This window comes from Aedes albopictus, chromosome 3, assembly GCF_035046485.1.
Source record: "Aedes albopictus strain Foshan chromosome 3, AalbF5, whole genome shotgun sequence".
In the NCBI taxonomy this organism is placed as follows: domain Eukaryota; kingdom Metazoa; phylum Arthropoda; class Insecta; order Diptera; family Culicidae; genus Aedes; species Aedes albopictus.
The window spans coordinates 90,345,927-90,366,019 of NC_085138.1; the positions used below are offsets into that span (position 1 = coordinate 90,345,927).

Sequence of the window (20,093 nt, forward strand, 5' to 3'; positions counted from 1 at the left end):
GTAGATTTTTGTATGAAACCCCCTGATATTTATATACCATTCGACTCGTTATTAGTTCCTGAGCAAAATGACCGTACATAGTTATATGATAAAACATATTTTTACGGGAGAAATCGTTGTGCAAACACAAAAATTTGCGGCATGGGAGCGGTTTTCCTACCAAAAATTTTGGTGTTCTCGAGAGTCCAACTTTTTCAAATTTTGAGTAAAATCAAATATTTTTTTACGAACATAATCCTTAGGATCTTAGCTAAAAACTGATTTTTTTAGATTTTTTATATCACTTTCCATTAATTTTTAAAAAATCGAAACGTGCGCCAAAGTCGGGTTCTACCAGGTTTTCCGTGAAGCTTCCCCTTAAACTGTGTGTAAACCTAATATTAATGTATTACAGGCATCAGGCGTGAATCGTTTAGCTTTAAAATACAAAAAAGTAAATAACCAGTACAATAATCAACAGTGTCACAATCATTCCTCCGATCATCACGTACTTGTCCTCGACCAGCCGCCGTTCGATCATCTTCATAGTCTGATTCGAAAGCCCCAGAGTGTTGCCCACGTCCAGGATCCGCTTCTTGGCCCCCTTCAACGTTTCCCGCTGGTTCCTCAGCCCGTCCAGTATGTTCGATCCGGTCCAGAGCATTTCGTCTACCCCTCGGTGCGCATTCTGCATCGAGTTGTGATGCTGCAGTGAGTAATCAATATCGATAGACGTTTCCGAGTTGGACGTGAACCGTTTATTTAGCAAGCTCTCCCGTTCGGCCAGCTCCATCTCCTTGCGAGCCTTCTTGTCCTGATACAGTTTCAAAGCCGCTTGCAAGTGTCGAACGTCGTACTTGAGCTGATCGACCCGCATCTTGGCATTCTGCCGCTGGGCAACCGGAACCTTGTACAACAGGACGTCTAATCGGTCGCAGTTTCTGAAAATTTCCCAAAAGATTTAAATCAGCTTCCAGGAGTGAATAAAACCCGGTCAACTTACGCATTCACTGTGGCCAGTTTTGTTTGGATGTCGGCTTCGACGGCAACCGAGTCGACACGTACGCTGCTCAGTTGTTGGAAACATTGCTGCGTTTCCTGGATCAGGCTATTGGTTTGGAAGTAAAGGGCCTCCATGGTGTTGTTGTGATCGCTTGAGATGGGTAAGATTCACAATTGAAAGACACATTTGTACATAGATTCTAAAGATGCATGATGGAATTCTTAATTTAATTTTTGCTTCGAGAATTAAAATTCGAAACTGCTGCTTTTACTACTGGACACATCACTACTGATTTGACATTTCTCCTGAGATCTGACGAGAATGAAAACAAAACACTGAGGAGGATGATGTTGCGCAACATAGCGCAACATCATGTCGATGTCTATGTGGCAAAGTTTAGTTTTTTCTTGTTTTTTTGCCATCGGGGCAAAAAAAATAACGACGAAGAATCGCCGAACACGCTCGTTGAAAACTACTCTCAAGTGAGTAAATTATACTCACTTTCAAACTTTTGCGAAATCTGTCAAAGGTGAGTAACATTGATTTGTCAATGTGAGTTATTATCTACCCTGTCACGTTAGATCTCTGCTTTACTCACTTATGAGTAAGGCGTTTTATTTACGAAAAACTCACCGTGACCACATTCGAAAGAAAAACAAGTCGCAGGAGATTGTTAAGCCGGCGGAAAACCTAAAATCAGCGCTGAAATGGTTGAAGTTGCCGCAGCAGTGGACAGGGGAACCTGCCGGAACTAACAGGTAAGACTTTTTAAAATAAAATAAAAAACGTTTAAAAGAAGTTAACTGGATAACAATCAATCTTTTCAATTAAGGATTTCGTTGCCACCTGTGAACATGTAAAATGTTTGTGGCCAATTATGTGGCGGAGCTGAACGCTTCTTCCGGGAGGATCATACACCAGTAAACCAGCTTAACACCAGGTCTCCGAAGAACGTATAGTACACCGCTTATTCGTAAGTAAAGTAAGTTGTCCCTTTTTTGATTTAAGTCCAATTGGTATTTAATGAGTTACAATTGTAATAATCATCTGTTCTCTAATTTCAGCCCATGCCTATAACAACGACGACAATAGCTTGTGCGGTCGTTTTTCCAAGTACAACCCCATATAGCTTGCATGGCACAGCCGCTTCAAATGGGGCAACTCTTTGTAGTGATGAACAACAAATCATCATCAGAGAACAACGAGAGTTTAAAGTGATTTTCTAACTTTATTATAATTTTGTGTTATATTAGCATTAGCATTATTGTTAACGTGATGTATATATAGTACTATTTAGGAAATAAAAGTTTGCAAGATTTTTGAACTTCTTATTTTTTGTTTTTTTATTATTTTTTATCTACTCACTTTCGCTAGTTTTCGCAAAAAATAAAAGTGAGTAAATATCACTCTCTTTCTACAAAATCCATTTTTACTCTAAAGTGAGTGAATCCGCTTTACTCTCTTTTGAGCTGATGCACTTTGTAATGAAGAGAGTCGAATTCTACTCACTTTAGAGTAGTTTTCAACGAGCGTGAAGACAAACAGACGTAACACTTGCGCAATTTCCGTGGAGCATGTTTTAAACGATTGTGATTAATTCATTTGGTTGTCAATCTCACATCGAGAGGTGCGTGCCTCGTTATTTATCGTTGCACGAAACCATCAAGTCCAGCTCACACCCGCTCAGAAGTTTCAACTAGAATTTTAGTATTGAGTTGTCCGAAAAAAGTCTCACGAAACCTACTGCAAGCCTATCCATATACGCGAGAACAAAAGATGTTTACAAAGTTCTTACAGATAGATTAACACGGGAAATCTGAACACAAACCACTACCACACAGGAATTTGGATTGGTCAATAGGCTCCTAAAGTCCTATCGGGATTCTTGTTTTAAACCACAATATATGGTTCAAGAGTACATATTTACTCATTTTTTGACGTTTTTATAAACCGTAGTTGAAAATATATAATTTTTATTTTTTTAGCCTTTTGTCTCGTCCCTAGCTTATAACACATACTTTGAGTGATTTTTTTCGCCGTGTATGTCAGGAACATTTTTGAAATCCCAGTGCGAAAAATGTCGAGGTCAGTCACACAAGGTTGACCTCAAATGTCAAAGTAGAACTATTTACCATTTTACTTATTTCGAATTTTCTCATTATTCATTTGTTTTTCAAGTTCGAGTAAAGTACAATTCCGATTAGAATATTTACCATGCTTGATCGTATTATTCAATATAAGCGAGATTTCGTCTTTAATTGTAGGACCCTATTGTCGTCGCGGTTGAAACCCGAAGTTTCCCCACACACCCGACAATCGAATTTTCTCAAAATCCATACGCGAAATCTAACGTCGGACGTAGTGCGCTGGACAGCGGACCTGGCCCTCTATCAGACCCCCTCAACTTCATCCTTTATTTGGAAGCATAACTGCAGCGCCATCAGCAAGCTTGCGAGCAATTATAGAAGTTAAATAGTGGCACAAGTATGCTTAGATTTTCATAGCTGATATGTTGTTATGGTTGCCATGCGTTGTTATTTGTTTACGCGCCACTTGGTAGGATCGGAAATTCCTGAAACAGAATTCAATGTCCAACGTTGTTTTATGTCCATCGTCGTAAAAGCATAAAACTAGTTATTTTAAAATGAGTTCGCGAAGATGCGCTGTTTCCGGTTGTGTAAAAGGAGCTGTAGGTGCGTCGACAAAATCATTTTTCAGAGTTTCTGGAAAACACAGGTATTTCTTTTGCAAATTATGCAATCGATATTTTCAGCTTATTTATGTTGCTTTCAGAAATTTCGACGTATGGAAATCTTTTTGTGAAAACGATGCCGTCACTAAAAACAGTTTTATTTGCTCTGACCATTTCGTGGATACGGACTTCATTAATAACCGAAATTATTCACAAGGGTATGTTTTAAAAGCACAGTATTTTTTCAACTAAATAAACCACTCTTCTTTAAAGGCTCAAGCCACACGTTGTGCCAATTCGCAAAGGAGCGTTGAACTCAGCTGAATCCTCCAATGATGCCTCAATGGATGAGGAGCATGATGATTTCCGAGAATGTGAGATGGACGTTTGCGCAATAGAAGGTATTTTTGAATTACATACATGCTTTTGAATTACTCTATTGTCGTTGCGGTTGAAACACGAAGTTTCCCCACACGTGAAAATTATTTTTTTTTAAACCAGACGAAAAACCTAACGTCGAACACGCTGCGCTGGACAGCGGATCTGGTTTTCTATCCAGCGCTTTATGCCCGTCGTACGTGTATGACACACGGTTTGGAAGAGAAATCGATTTTCATGTGTCAAAAACTCCAGATTCCAACTGCACGAATGATATATACCTACTAGAGTGGGTCAACGTTGTATGGAGAAACTTTAAATTTGATCACATCAACCCGGAACAAAGCTTTTTCAATCTGTATTGGCGGCCAAAACGACTGTGCAAAATTTGGAAGTGATTGGTTGCGTCCCCGTATTCCGCATTGCGATTGAAATTTGCATGGAAGTTAGTATGGGAAAACGTACTCTTTTGCATTTAATTCGTAAGTTGCATTCTTTTGTCTAATACCATGTAACTAATGACGTTAAAGTATAGCCTGGGATATGCCGAAAAACTTTGCCGAAGACCGCAAAGTGATCCGACGCTTGTGAAAAAAGTTATTCGCTTGGTAACTTAGGCCAAAAATTAACATTTTATTATTGATGTTATTCCTTTACATGTTAAATGTTAAGCACCACCGGGTAATCCATATGATATAACTTTTTTCACAAGTATCGGATCACTTTGCGGTCTTCGGCAAAGGTTTTCGGCATATCTTAGGCTATAATTCAACGTCATTCGTTAGATCGTTTTAGACAAAAAAAATCAATTTAGGAGAAAAATGCAAAAAAGCACGTTTTCCCATACTAAATTTCATACAAATTTCAATCGCAATGCGGAATACGGGGACGCAACCAATCGCTCCCAAATTTTGCACAGTTGTTTTGGACGCCAAAAGGGATCGAAAGAGCTTTGTTCCAAAAAATCGACTTTGTTGACCCAGTCTAATACCTACATAGCAATACTTATCACACATTTGTATCGTTTTTTAGAAGTATACGATTTCGATTTGGACAATGTTGCTGGTGAAATCGTCATAGATGATGATAAGGAGACTTGCAAAAAGAGGAAATTGCACGTCGATACGAGTGCAGTGGAACATGACCACGATTACTTTTTCAATTGGTCGGAATACATGAAAATGAAACAAAAAATAAATGAGCTGCAACAAGAGAACTCAAAATTGAAACTAGATCTGAGAAAGAAAGCGAGTTTGTTGATTAAAAAGAATAACATTATTCGAAGGCTGTGTGCAAGTTATCGTCAACGGCCCACGACATCTCAGGTCTCAGTATTGCGGGATCCATTGCTGGTCGAACTTCAGAAAAATAAAGATAGGAAGCTTAAAGGGGCCAGATACACAGATAAAATGAGGAACATGGCATTAGTTGTAAACTATTGCTCTCCAAAAGCGTATCGACAAATGCGCACATTCTTTCGCTTACCGTCAGTGAGCACAATGAAGAAATGGCTATCGAAAATAGAAATTAAAGATGGGTTCTCAGAAAATATTTTGAAATTACTGAAAATCAAATCTGAAACACTACCGGAAGATGAAAGAGTGGTCACACTGTTTTTAGACGAAATGACAATAACTGAAAAGGTTTCATATGTCGCTAACGCCGATCCCGATTACATACTTGGTTTCCCAACCAAATTACCAAACCAACAGGGCAGCGACGTCAAAGTAAGGGCAAAGTCCTGCTTGACTTTGATGATAAAAACCATGAAAAGCGGTATCAAACAAGCAATAGGATACTTTTTCTGCAGCAACTTGGATGGAAAACAGTTGGGATCCATAGTAAAAGAGGCATTAGTCAAAATTAGATCAGCAGGATTTATTCCAAAAATGGTAGTGTGCGACCAAAACTCTACCAACCGAGCCATGTTCACCAACGTCTTTCAAGTATCTGAAGATAAACCATATTTTGAAATTGATGGAGAAAAAGTATATTGCTGTTATGACGCCCCACATCTGCATAAATCAATTCGAAACAATCTGCTCCGTCATAATGCCGTTTACAACGGCAACGTGTGTTCGTTTCAACACATCGTGGATCTGTATTGGGAAGATGTAAAAACCCATCCAAGATCAGTCCCTGGCTTGAAGTATAAGCATATTAAACTAGCCCAGTTTGCTGAAATGAATGTTGGATTAGCAGCCCTGACATTGAGCCAGTCCGTAGCTGCCGGTTTGCGTTCTTACGTACACACTGGAAAGCTTTCAGCCGATGCCCTCAATACCGCCAAATATTGCGAGGAATTTGATCAACTTTTCGACATAGCCAATTCATCTAAGTACTTTCAATGAAACTAAGGTAATTAAAGTAATTTATGTAGCTATTTCATAATTACAGATAAATATTCATATTGCATCTCGTTCAGGAACTCAAAAGACCCATTCAGGCTAAGAGTAACCACATAAAAGTAATGCAAGAAATGAAGAAATCGCTCAAGTCTTTGTATTTCATTGATAAAAACTGTTCTAATGTGAAAAGCGTAAGTTCTTATTTCTAAAACAGAATTTGAAATCGAATACACAATATAACTATTAAATAAAGCTCTGAGTGTAACCAAATATGCAAGGTAATAGTTATTAATTAATATTAAAAATTATACAGGAATCAAAATTCAAGCCGCTAGTGAAACAATCAAGAAAGCCGTACTGCATTGAAGGATGGTTGTTGTACAGTCAGGTTTTTTTTACGCGGGGGATACGTACCGCGTAAAAAAAAAAACTCAGTTCAAAATTCAAAAAACCGCGTAAAAAAAGTCTCACCATTTCTCGACGAATCATGCAAAAATAAGACGATGAAATTTTTTTTTGTATGGAGTTTTCATTTACGCGGCCGCGTAAATGAAAACCGCGTAAAAAAAGACCTGACTGTATATTTCTGCTGTCAGCATGCTCTGGGAAGAACTCCAAACGAAGTACAATTTCACTTTCTTAAGGACACGGAATTTATCGCAAGACTGCCTGGAACATTTTTTCTCAACGATTCGATGGAAGAATGTGAACAACAACCATCCTGATGCCGCACAATTTATGTCCGCTTACAAATCAGCAGTTATTAACCAAATCATGATTCCTGGAAAAGTTGGTAATGTAGAAGCTGATTTGAGCAAGTTTATTGTCAATGACAAGGAAATCAAGAATATAGGCTTCGTTAACGGCCAGTATAAACGTTCATCGGATTCAGAAGAATGCAATGGAGTTGAAGTGGAGCAAGTAGACGATCTGAATGAACTTTCCAGCATCTAGTGGACGACCGGATGGGCGTGCAGTACAATCAACCACAAGGACTGTTTAGATCGCTTGAGAAAGCTGGAGGAAAAGGTAACAGAAGATGTGACGTTCCTTGCCGAATCAAAAAAATACACACCGACCTCTAAAATCGTTACACCAGGAAATACAATCTTTCAATACTTCAAGGAAGTATGCCACATATTTGGTGAGAAGTTCGACATGCTATTGAAGCAAAGCCCAATAGGAGTTAAAGCTGAACTGAAGAAGTTGATTGAAGAAAAATTTCATATTTCGAAGGATGCTGACAACGCTGATTCCGCAGAAGCAGAAAACGACGATAGCCTTCTTTTCAGTGCATTGTGTCCAAAATGTGCAGCTAAGATTACAGATCGATATTTGAATATGTTAATGGGATGTCGGCTAACAGAAATGAACAGGACTTTTAAAAGCATGAACGACCAGAAGAAGGCATCGAAGAAAACTGCTAAGGCCAAGAAACTCAACATTAATCGTCCTTCATGTATCGCATAATTTAAATTTAGATTTAATTGTTTATGTTATTTTTTGTTGTTGTTTTGTTGTACTTTTGTTATTCGTTTATAAACTAGTTTACATAAAATTAAAAGACCTTTACACTCTTATCAAATCATCATTCATTATTTGTATCACATATCTTTATTTCGTTTAATATAATCCATAGCTATTCCCAGTTTTTACACGCATTATTGGTCAAGTTTCTTCGCTATTGTGCTGCTCTGCCAAGCATATCTGTGTCATGTTGCTTTTATAGCAAGTCATATATTTCCCCGAAACCTTTTAAAGTTAATTCAATATTTACAACATGGGACAGATATGCACAAAAGACAGTATATGTCCATAAACTACGTAGACTATAAGTAGGGAGTGGGGAGAGTGGCCAAATACTACGGTCCATACCAATTTCGAAAACTTTATATTGGCCAAAGTCTACGAGGGGGGAGGGTGGTCTGAGATACCCAAAATTACGTCTACGTAGTTTATGAACTGCTCCTTACAAAATGAAGTATTTCCTTTCAAATATAAATGGAACCACCAATTTATTTTTTTTGGGGATATTAAGACCAGTTGCAACTGTTACCTGATTGAAAACTGGCTGTGTCTTTTCGCATGTCCTACAAAACAGTATGTATGAAGAATCGACGTGGATTTTTGGCATACAATTCTTAACTTTTCCCTATATGTTTCTTAGCGTACGGCATTTTCTGGTTGCGACGATTATTGGTCATTCGTTATGGTTCTTTCGGCTTCCGCACACCCGCTATCTGCCAGATAGAAAGCCCAAATTGTGTATTAGCAGCAAACTAAAGCAAAAAAATCAACTGGTGTTTCTCATCAGGTGCACTAGACATGCGTAATGTCATCTATTACGTAGGTAGAAATCAGTCCGCCTAAAGACCAGTAACCCAAGTAACCACAAGCATTATATCATTGCACAAATTAGACTGAATATCAACATCTGCAATGCGAAATGCAGTTATTCCACACTTGTCATGCAATAATCCTTTAGATTGGCATTATCAATGTAATGATGCATTGCATTTTTCTTTACATTAGGGCTCATTAAAAGGTGATATAAGATAATTCAATAATTCAACACTGCAAAGACTGAATAAATGCAATGTACAAACTAGCAAAGTTTGCTCTAACAATACAATTATAAAAGCTTGACTCAACTTTGGTAAACAAATTAAATCAAGAAGATTGAACAACTTTACGGTCAACTCCATCAGTATTCAACATTTCTGGTTCGACTCCCGACCAATTTAATCCTCATTTGAGCCACCGATCGACGACAGCAAAACCTTTTTAGAGATGACCTTTTTTTTCTGTAGGCTGCTATCACAATTAGCATATGAGCAGCATGCGAAGGGTGTTTTAATCGACGTTTTAATTTTCTTATTGATTAAATATCTTCTAAAATGCATTATGTATTTATCATTAATTTATCAGAATGTGATAAATTACTGTATTCTATTCACTATGTCATTCGTTTTGGCTTCTACTGCAATGATTGAGACAGAAGATCAGTTTCCTTTTAGTTAATGAAAAATCTGTTGTTATCACTGCAGCAGAAACGGTCCAGGGCGCCAGCGCGATGGAACTCATCTAGCGGTCTTCAACACTTCTGGTTCGACTCCCGACCGGGCGACAAAAAATAATGGTTAAAACAGCATGTGTGGGGGCATCAGTACCGCCGATAACGAAACGGTGCTAAAAATAGTTTTTTGTTTTGGTTTTTCGTGTTGCACGTATTAAGCATGTGCAAATGCAAATGTACAGCACATGCATTTATGTTACTTTAGCAATGGCTGTCAGCGTGCTGCAATATGTGGCACTAACTTGATTTTAGTGGGGCCCTTTTTGACTTTAATATTGCTTCAATGAGGTGTTTAAAGTAATGCAGCATTATATACACAATTTTAAATATGAATTTATGGCAAAATTGATGCACTTATATACGGCTTCGTGGTTACTTGGGAAGTAGCTGCGCCTCCGCTAAAAAAAGCGACGAAATGATTCTCCAGAGCTCCACACACAAATGGTAAATAAACAAGAGCTGTCAAAAACAATCGTAGTATGCATCTGAAAATCTAGGGAGAATTGCCTACTAGTTCTATATTCTTCCCCACCGTGGCAGCACCGTCACAAAAAAGATGTGTTTCCTGCGATTTGTTCGGCGTATGCCGTCACATGGCCATCTTGTTAATCGGACATCTTTGCCTCTATCCAGCGCACTGTGCCCGACATACGTCCGACACACGGCTTAGGAGAAAAATCGATTTTCGCGTGTTAAAATGTGTAAATTTAACTAAAAGGAGTTCCTTCAGGGAATCCTCCTGGAGTTTCTTCAGGGAATTCTCCAGGTGTTACTTAAGGTAATTAAGGCAAGGAGTGTAGTATTTTCACGTTCCGTGGTAAAATCCGACGAAACGCAGAACTCGACAGAAACTCCCGTTCGCGCGCTGCGCATGTAACGTCCGTACGACACAAACTTGGCTAACAAACTGAAGTGCTTTATGTCCCGTAATCATTGATCCCGACCCCGAGTCCACGCACTGTCATCTATCCATCTCCCCCTCGCACATTCCTCAATCATTTCATCCCATTCACTTCACGCGTCGGTCACATGCACATCATCAACGGCTGCCCGTTCCCGGTTCATCCGTACGCACTCGAACTGAAGCCAGACACAGAAAAGCTTCTTCTTCAAAAGCCCAAACCGAAAGCATTCCACGCAAGCTGTGCGATGTTTATTTGGCACACAGTACACTTCTAAAATAGCGCGATCAATTTATTGATGTGATGCTAATTAAAATTGTAATTTTCCCTTATCAACATTAATCCTACTAAACATAAAATGGCACAAAATAGAATGCTAAATATGTAAACCTAGGATTCCCTGTATTGATAAACATAATTATTTCGATATACAATCTACGCTACAAGGAGTTCCTTCAGAGAATTTCCAGAATTTCCTTAAGCGATTCCTCGAGGAGTGTTTCTAAAGGATTTCAAGGAGTTTCTTTAAGGCATTCCTCCATGAGTTTCAACATACTTTCCCCTGGAGTCTCCCAGGAAAAGTTTCCTTAATGGTTCCTCCTAGAGTTCCTTCAAGAATTTCTCCAGAATTGTTTTCAGAACTTTCTTCTGGATTTTCTTCAAGGGTTTCTCCAGGAATTCCTTGTCATTTCATCTTCACTGAGATAAAGCATGTTGTTCAGCTTTTCCATAAGCGCTTGCACAATTTTTAACTGAGAGCTTTCTCTGAAAATTACCATTTTGCATGTATTTATCGTGTGACATTTCTGATGTTTCTTTAGGCATTCCAGTAGAAACTCCTTCTTGAACATCTTGAGGGATTTTTAAAACATTTTTCTCGGGCATAGTAAATATTTGATATTTTTTTAGTACTTCCTCCAGGTGGTCCAACACTCCTATTTTGCTTATCCTTTGACAGATACGCGTATTTCGACTACCACTTGCACAATACACGAAAAAAAAACAGATTACCTAAAAAATACGTTAAAAGAACGCAAAAATAAGTATATCGCTTGAACTTTTTACCCAGCAGTGGGTTGTTTCCTCGCTCTCCCGCTCGCAATGTTGTCAAAAAACAAAGCGAGAAGCAGCTATCTAGCCGATAATGTCCGTGCGAGAAGCCAAATTTGGGTTTTTTGCCGTTTACCCAAAAGTGGGTTTATTTCAACCCACTAGAGTACTTCGAAAGTCAACGCTAGGTAGAAAGAACTTTGCGATGGGTTGCAATTTTCTGCCGGGATCAAACGGAAACTACCCACTCAGAGCTTTAACGCGGTATAGCCAAATTTGGGTTCTCGCACGGAAGAGCCGATATCAAGACAGGCATTCAATCAAAAATTGCTATTTTCGTGGTCCACAAGTGTCGCAAGTGTTTCGCATCTAGTGCGCTGTGTTGCTGACAACAACGGGAAGGATGCGCACTAATTTTGACATGATTCTAAAACGTCGCGAGTTGGGTCGCGTCGTGATTTGATTGTGCGACGTCCGGTTTGGTGGCGGCCCGACAATATTTGGGTTGATTTCTGGTTCCGTGTAAGTTGAGCTCGGCAAACGCCGGCACCGCCGTGGCTCAGCAAATATGTATACTGAATCTCGGTAAAAAATAACGTTTGTTAGCTGAATTTCGGCAAAACATTTCCTGAACCTCAGCAAACAAACAACACAATTGCTGAGATCTCGTTGAAAAACAGGTTTGCTGAGCGATCGGCGGTGCCAATCTCGGTAACTGACACTGAGGAAGATTACAATTGGTAGTCGAAATACGCGTATCTGTCAAAGAATAAGCAAAATAAGGCGTAATTAAAATGCACAAAACTGATTACACTCATTCGAAGAGGATATTCTGCTTAGAGGGTTCGAAAATTCTGTACAAGGTCCATCACTGCCACTGCCATACTGCGTACCGTTGTATCACACACAAATCTGTCTGGGGTATAACATTGGCTTCTGTATGTTCAAACTTTTTTTTCTACCATTCACTTTATGGTAGTCAAACTACCCCAGTTTTCCCTAAGGAAACGTCAAAAATTCACGCAACGCGAAAATTGTTCATTTTCAACCCACTTCCCCTATACCACGCTTTTTGTATGGGACCTTTAACAATTTTAGTATGAGCCATTACACTTGGCTGAATCCCCCTCCCTCTCAAAGCGTGACGTAATTTATGCACGTTCCCTAACCCTTAGCGCAAGCTTTCATCGATTACTGTACGATGTAAACCCCTAAAGCTTGAAATTCAATCAACAGGTGTTTTACATGTGACATGCGCAAATGGTTTCCATGGTAACTTATGGTTCCAAACAATTTGTACGGCATTCGAAATTAGAAATTTCTCACCAGAACCATTCTCAGCATAATCTTAAATCAATCAAAATTAACTTTAATAAAAATGAATCTGGATCGTTTCACCATGATCTCCAACAAAGTTGTGGAGTTCAAATCTACGTTTCGTACAGGCGAAGTGCTTCGGCTAGTGGAAACTTCTATCGGTACCGATCCACCGGCACCGAAACTTGATGCAGGAACAGCCCCGATCGAACGAAAGGATGTTGCAGTTAGTGCCTGATTAATATTATTACGTGAAATGGTACTTCAATTAATATAATTTTAATGTTTAGGTTCAAACCGGAGGATCTCCTCGTCATACTTTAGTCACGTGCGATGATATAAAGTTATCCAATTGGTTGCAGAAAATTTATCCATTGGTTGATGAGGAACTATCTGCAGGCGTCACTGAAAGCTACGACGTCAATGACAACTTTAGCGATACGACTGAACGGTTGATCATCCGTAAACATCAAGAGTTGATGTTAAAACGGTCTAATCCTAGTACGGATGGCTGCCAGAAGCTCAGTATGGGTGCTGCTGCATGGCTTTCGATCGCAACCAGGGATGCACCCTTGTTGGTTCTATCATGTAGCTCATATCACGAAGCGTGGTGTGAGCATACGTACTCGTCCATTACGGCCTTTACTCCACGGCGTGACACGTACGGATCGGTGCAGTGGGTTGAACTCTGTAGCAATCCAGTGAAAGCCTGCATTGAATCACTGGAGACCAATCCGTTCAACAAAGACATGTTCGCCGGTGGCACCGTGTCTGGCGATGTGTACATCTGGCATTACGAATTGGACCTAAAGCATGAACAGAATTCCTTATCGGAGCTGTTTTCCGAAACAACGGACTACGGTAAGGTTGTAGACATGGCTTGGATGAAACCCAACCCTCTGACCAAAGATTTTGGCTTGCTGTCGTGCCACAGCGATGGGATTGTAATTTTGTGGAAAGTCGGTAAACATGTTGGAAAAGATAAAACGTATGTTATATTATCTATGCATGTTTAGTAGTGTTTCAACTGAACACAGTTATTTCTCATTTCAACAGATTTCGTATATCAACGCCATCTGCATCACAGAAAGCCATAATTTTAACGCAAATTTTGACCATTTCCAACTCGGAGTTTGTAGTCAGCACCGTCGATGGTAGTCTTCTACTTTGTTCGATTACTCAACTCATACCGATAGGAAAAGGTTCAAATGGTAGCGCACCATCATCAACAACCCCAATATCTTCCAACACGAAGAATTGCTTTGCGCCAGCGATTACTGAACTGCAACCGCATTCGTTTGCCGTAACGACGTTACTGAAGATGGAAAATTCAAGGCAACAGATTCTGGTTAGCTGCGACTTGACCGGAGAAGTTTACTTCCATGACATCTCGGATGCTATTGTAAGGAGACAAGTCGGCTTAGGAAGAATGAACCTTTTTTAAAGTTTGCATATCCATTTCAGAACTCGACACCTACGTTAATCATAAAGATGCCCCTTCCATTTAAAAATAAAATCGTGTGTTCAGACGATATGCGATTTATTATGAGTCCGAACAACAATGGAGTGCTGGATGTTTATAAAATTGACAGTGGCTCACAGGAGAGCATTGAGTCGGGTGGTCTTCAAGGAAAACCTAACATAATCCGATTTAGTTGCAATGGGTACGTAGATCCAGCTCTCGATCGAAGACAAATGTATCTTTGTTTGAATAATGTATACGCGAAATTTAAAAATCTACTCATTTACGTATAGGAAATGGATCATCACCGGTCCTTACGATGGAGGATTCATCATTTACTCAGTCGCCATGGACATATAAGAAGAATCGGTGGTATTCTGTCATTATATTTACTGTGTAGTAAATACTTTATAAACGAGATAGTAAAATGTGTAATAAATCACTTCATGCGAAGATGTGTAATCTTTAACTTATTGTTATCAGCATTATCAGGAAGATTTTCAGTCCACAGCTGATTCATCTGCATGATAGATAGATAGATAATCCTCCAAGAGTTCCTTCAGGGAATCCTCCAGGAGTTCCTTCAGGAAATCCTCCAGGAGTTCCATCAGGAAATCCTCCAGAAGTTCCTTCAGGGAATCCTCCAGGAGTTCCTTCAGGGAATCCTCCAGGAGTTCCTTCAGAGAATCCTCCATGAGTTCCTTCAGGGAATCCTCCAGGAGTTCCTTCAGGGAATTCTCCAGGAGTTCCTTCAGGGAATCCTCCAGGAGTTCCTTCAGGGAATCCTCCAGGAGTTCCTTCAGGGAATCCTCCAGGAGTTCCTTCAGGCAATCCTCCAGGAGTTCCTTCAGGGAATCCTCCAGGACTTCCTTCAGGGAATCCTCCAGGACTTCCTTCAGGGAATCCTCCAGGACTTCCTTCAGGGAATCCTCCAGGACTTCCTTCAGGGAATCCTCCAGGAGTTCCTTCAGGGAATCCTCCAGGAGTTCCTTCAGGGAATCCTCCAGGAGTTCCTTCAGGGAATCCTCCAGGAGTTCCTTCAGGGAATCCTCCAGGAGTTCCTTCAGGGAATCCTCCAGGAGTTCCTTCAGGGAATCCTCCAGGAGTTCCTTCAGGGAATCCTCCAGGAGTTCCTTCAGGGAATCCTCCAGGAGTTCCTTCAGGGAATCCTCCAGGAGTTCCTTCAGGGAATCCTCCAGGAGTTCCTTCAGGGAATCCTCCAGGAGTTCCTTCAGGGAATCCTCCAGGAGTTCCTTCAGGGAATCCTCCAGGAGTTCCTTCAGGGAATCCTCCAGGAGTTCCTTCAGGGAATCCTCCAGGAGTTCCTTCAGGGAATCCTCCAGGAGTTCCTTCAGGGAATCCTCCAGGAGTTCCTTCAGGGAATCCTCCAGGAGTTCCTTCAGGGAATCCTCCAGGAGTTCCTTCAGGGAATCCTCCAGGAGTTCCTTCAGGGAATCCTCCAGGAGTTCCTTCAGGGAATCCTCCAGGAGTTCCTTCAGGGAATCCTCCAGGAGTTCCTTCAGGGAATCCTCCAGGAGTTCCTTCAGGGAATCCTCCAGGAGTTCCTTCAGGGAATCCTCCAGGAGTTCCTTCAGGGAATCCTCCAGGAGTTCCTTCAGGGAATCCTCCAGGAGTTCCTTCAGGGAATCCTCCAGGAGTTCCTTCAGGGAATTCTCCAGGAGTTCCTTCAGGGAATCCTCCAGGAGTTCCTTCAGGGAATCCTCCAGGAGTTCCTTCAAGGAATCCTCCAGGAGTTCCTTCAGGGAATCCTCCAGGAGTTCCTTCAGGGAATCCTCCAGGAGTTCCTTCAGGGAATCCTCCAGGAGTTCCTTCAGGGAATCCTCCAGGAGTTCCTTCAGGGAATCCTCCAGGAGTTCCTTCAGGGAATCCTCCAGGAGTTCCTTCAGGGAATCCTCCAGGAGTTCCTTCAGGGAATCCTCCAGGAGTTCCTTCAGGGAATCCTCCAGGAGTTCCTTCAGGGAATCCTCCAGGAGTTCCTTCAGGGAATCCTCCAGGAGTTCCTTCAGGGAATCCTCCAGGAGTTCCTTCAGGGAATCCTCCAGGAGTTCCTTCAGGGAATCCTCCAGGAGTTCCTTCAGGGAATCCTCCAGGAGTTCCTTCAGGGAATCCTCCAGGAGTTCCTTCAGGGAATCCTCCAGGAGTTCCTTCAGGGAATCCTCCAGGAGTTCCTTCAGGGAATCCTCCAGGAGTTCCTTCAGGAAATCCTCCAGGAGTTCCTTCAGGAAATCCGCCAGGAGTTCCTTCAGGAAATCCTCCAGGAGTTCATTCATGAAATCCTCCAGGAGTTCCTTCAGGAAATCCTCCAGGAGTTCCTTCAAGAAATCTTCCAGGAGTTCCTTCAGGAAATCCTCCAGGAGTTCCATCAGGAAATCCTGCAGGAGTTCCTTCAGGAAATCCTCCAGGAGTTCCTTCAGGAAATCCTCCAGGAGTTCCTTCAGGAAATCTTCCAGGTGTTCTTCCAGGAAATCCTTCAGATAGATAGATAGATAGATAGATAGATAGATAGATAGATAGATAGATAGATAGATAGATAGATAGATAGATAGATAGATAGATAGATAGATAGATAGATAGATAGATAGATAGATAGATAGATAGATAGATAGATAGATAGATAGATAGATAGATAGATAGATAGATAGATAGATAGATAGATAGATAGATAGATAGATAGATAGATAGATAGATAGATAGATAGATAGATAGATAGATAGATAGATAGATAGATAGATAGATAGATAGATAGATAGATAGATAGATAGATAGATAGATAGATAGATAGATAGATAGATAGATAGATAGATAGATAGATAGATAGATAGATAGATAGATAGATAGATAGATAGATAGATAGATAGATAGATAGATAGATAGATAGATAGATAGATAGATAGATAGATAGATAGATAGATAGATAGATAGATAGATAGATAGATAGATAGATAGATAGATAGATAGATAGATAGATAGATAGATAGATAGATAGATAGATAGATAGATAGATAGATAGATAGATAGATAGATAGATAGATAGATAGATAGATAGATAGATAGATAGATAGATAGATAGATAGATAGATAGATAGATAGATAGATAGATAGATAGATAGATAGATAGATAGATAGATAGATAGATAGATAGATAGATAGATAGATAGATAGATAGATAGATAGATAGATAGATAGATAGATAGATAGATAGATAGATAGATAGATAGATAGATAGATAGATAGATAGATAGATAGATAGATAGATAGATAGATAGATAGATAGATAGATAGATAGATAGATAGATAGATAGATAGATAGATAGATAGATAGATAGATAGATAGATAGATAGATAGATAGATAGATAGATAGATAGATAGATAGATAGATAGATAGATAGATAGATAGATAGATAGATAGATAGATAGATAGATAGATAGATAGATAGATAGATAGATAGATAGATAGATAGATAGATAGATAGATAGATAGATAGATAGATAGATAGATAGATAGATAGATAGATAGATAGATAGATAGATAGATAGATAGATAGATAGATAGATAGATAGATAGATAGATAGATAGATAGATAGATAGATAGATAGATAGATAGATAGATAGATAGATAGATAGATAGATAGATAGATAGATAGATAGATAGATAGATAGATAGATAGATAGATAGATAGATAGATAGATAGATAGATAGATAGATAGATAGATAGATAGATAGATAGATAGATAGATAGATAGATAGATAGATAGATAGATAGATAGATAGATAGATAGATAGATAGATAGATAGATAGATAGATAGATAGATAGATAGATAGATAGATAGATAGATAGATAGATAGATAGATAGATAGATAGATAGATAGATAGATAGATAGATAGATAGATAGATAGATAGATAGATAGATAGATAGATAGATAGATAGATAGATAGATAGATAGATAGATAGATAGATAGATAGATAGATAGATAGATAGATAGATAGATAGATAGATAGATAGATAGATAGATAGATAGATAGATAGATAGATAGATAGATAGATAGATAGATAGATAGATAGATAGATAGATAGATAGATAGATAGATAGATAGATAGATAGATAGATAGATAGATAGATAGATAGATAGATAGATAGATAGATAGATAGATAGATAGATAGATAGATAGATAGATAGATAGATAGATAGATAGATAGATAGATAGATAGATAGATAGATAGATAGATAGATAGATAGATAGATAGATAGATAGATAGATAGATAGATAGATAGATAGATAGATAGATAGATAGATAGATAGATAGATAGATAGATAGATAGATAGATAGATAGATAGATAGATAGATAGATAGATAGATAGATAGATAGATAGATAGATAGATAGATAGATAGATAGATAGATAGATAGATAGATAGATAGATAGATAGATAGATAGATAGATAGATAGATAGATAGATAGATAGATAGATAGATAGATAGATAGATAGATAGATAGATAGATAGATAGATAGATAGATAGATAGATAGATAGATAGATAGATAGATAGATAGATAGATAGATAGATAGATAGATAGATAGATAGATAGATAGATAGATAGATAGATAGATAGATAGATAGATAGATAGATAGATAGATAGATAGATAGATAGATAGATAGATAGATAGATAGATAGATAGATAGATAGATAGATAGATAGATAGATAGATAGATAGATAGATAGATAGATAGATAGATAGATAGATAGATAGATAGATAGATAGATAGATAGATAGATAGATAGATAGATAGATAGATAGATAGATAGATAGATAGATAGATAGATAGATAGATAGATAGATAGATAGATAGATAGATAGATAGATAGATAGATAGATAGATAGATAGATAGATAGATAGATAGATAGATAGATAGATAGATAGATAGATAGATAGATAGATAGATAGATAGATAGATAGATAGATAGATAGATAGATAGATAGATAGATAGATAGATAGATAGATAGATAGATAGATAGAAAATCACAGATTTTTGCGGGAGTATAATATTAGACATTGATTGATTCAGATCAAACTCGGTCCCTTACCTTACGCATCCCTGGGGCGCATCTTCGATGCCACGAACACCACCGCACTCCCCTTGGACGTGTGCGTTTTGTCGGTCTTCTGCACGCACTCACCTGCACCCTCCAGAAACGTTCACCAAACCAAAACACGCCTGGAGCAAGTTTTCATTGGGGCGTGTGTGGTTTGGAAATAATCGGTTTCAAATTAGTTTTTTGGAGAAACTGGTGTCTTAATTGAAGTTGTAATTAAGCTCATTGTCATGTCTTTGATATTTTAATCATAATTTATAAAAAAATAACTGGAAATGATTAACCGTTTCTCAGATTCATTTTATTTACACAGGAAGTTTCGCCCGCATCAAACATCGGTACCGACTTTCATTCATAAAACAAACCAAAATACGCAAAACGCGACACGCAAAAACCTAACCTCCGCGCCTAGCGAGGACGTTGTTTTTATTATTGTCCTCGCCTCTGGTGAATTCGGTCGATCGTCGACGGTTTCTTGTTATCGCGAAGTGTTTTAGTGCGTGTTTGCACGTCGTACAAAGTGGTTGAATTGAAATCGAAGTTTTTCAATAGTGATCAAGGTGATTATTTGGACCATTAGAGAATTAAAGTTACACACGTGTGTTACTCTCGGTCGAAAACGGTGAATTTAGTGCTTTTTATGCTCAAGGCAAGTGTGAAAACATTCGAGTGCTTAAGTCAATTCGAGGCGGCCATTTGGTGTGCAGCTGTGGGTTTCGTGAGTTATTCGTCGTCGCATCCGTTCCCGAAAATTCGG

General features: G+C 38.9%; 3 protein-coding genes and 1 long non-coding RNA gene across 5 annotated transcripts in view; 3 read left to right on the forward strand and 1 right to left on the reverse strand.

Moving 5' to 3' along the window:
• Positions 1-357: 357 nt before the first annotated feature.
• LOC115254193 (probable Golgi SNAP receptor complex member 2) lies at positions 358-1,284 on the reverse strand. Its single transcript, XM_029875232.1, has 2 exons — positions 983-1,284; positions 358-920 (listed from the first exon to the last, which is right to left on the reverse strand). Exons 1-2 carry the CDS (start codon positions 1,114-1,116, stop codon positions 419-421), a joined length of 636 nt encoding a protein of 211 aa, XP_029731092.1. The 5' UTR covers positions 1,117-1,284; the 3' UTR covers positions 358-418.
• Positions 1,285-1,503: 219 nt separating this feature from the next.
• Positions 1,504-2,310, forward strand: LOC115262037 (uncharacterized). Its single transcript, XR_003895086.2, has 3 exons — positions 1,504-1,740; positions 1,815-1,964; positions 2,047-2,310. It is a non-coding gene; the product is annotated as an uncharacterized LOC115262037 (long non-coding RNA).
• A 10,376-nt stretch (positions 2,311-12,686) lies between these two features.
• Positions 12,687-14,660, forward strand: LOC109424043 (uncharacterized). 2 transcript variants are annotated; one of them, XM_019699109.3, is made up of 5 exons: positions 12,688-12,971; positions 13,036-13,733; positions 13,802-14,147; positions 14,210-14,409; positions 14,501-14,660. In XM_019699109.3, the coding sequence occupies exons 1-5, from the start codon at positions 12,807-12,809 to the stop codon at positions 14,565-14,567; spliced, it is 1,476 nt and encodes a 491-aa protein (XP_019554654.2). In that variant the 5' UTR covers positions 12,688-12,806; the 3' UTR covers positions 14,568-14,660. The 2 variants fall into 2 exon arrangements, with proteins under 2 accessions (XP_029731223.1, XP_019554654.2); XM_029875363.2 differs by having other exon boundaries at positions 12,687-12,971; positions 14,210-14,660.
• Positions 14,661-19,651: 4,991 nt separating this feature from the next.
• Positions 19,652-20,093, forward strand: part of LOC109423702 (pseudouridine-5'-phosphate glycosidase) — a 520,698-nt gene continuing 520,256 nt past the window's right edge. Inside the window, exon 1 of the mRNA XM_029873067.2 lies at positions 19,652-20,092. The gene's annotated coding sequence lies outside the window, so the exon portion shown is untranslated. The remainder of the gene's footprint in view (position 20,093) is intronic.

Bases quoted from the DNA above. Each gene is read 5' to 3' on its own strand.
- LOC109424043 (XM_029875363.2), top strand. From the start codon at position 12,807: ATGAATCTGGATCGTTTCACCATGATCTCCAACAAAGTTGTGGAGTTC. The intron at 12,972-13,035 runs GTTAGTGCCTGA...TTTAATGTTTAG, and splicing joins TCGAACGAAAGGATGTTGCA to GTTCAAACCGGAGGATCTCC. The intron at 14,148-14,209 runs GTAAGGAGACAA...TATCCATTTCAG, and splicing joins ATGACATCTCGGATGCTATT to AACTCGACACCTACGTTAAT.
- LOC115254193 (XM_029875232.1), bottom strand. From the start codon at position 1,116: ATGGAGGCCCTTTACTTCCAAACCAATAGCCTGATCCAGGAAACGCAG. The intron at 921-982 runs GTAAGTTGACCG...GGAAATTTTCAG, and splicing joins AAACTGGCCACAGTGAATGC to AAACTGCGACCGATTAGACG.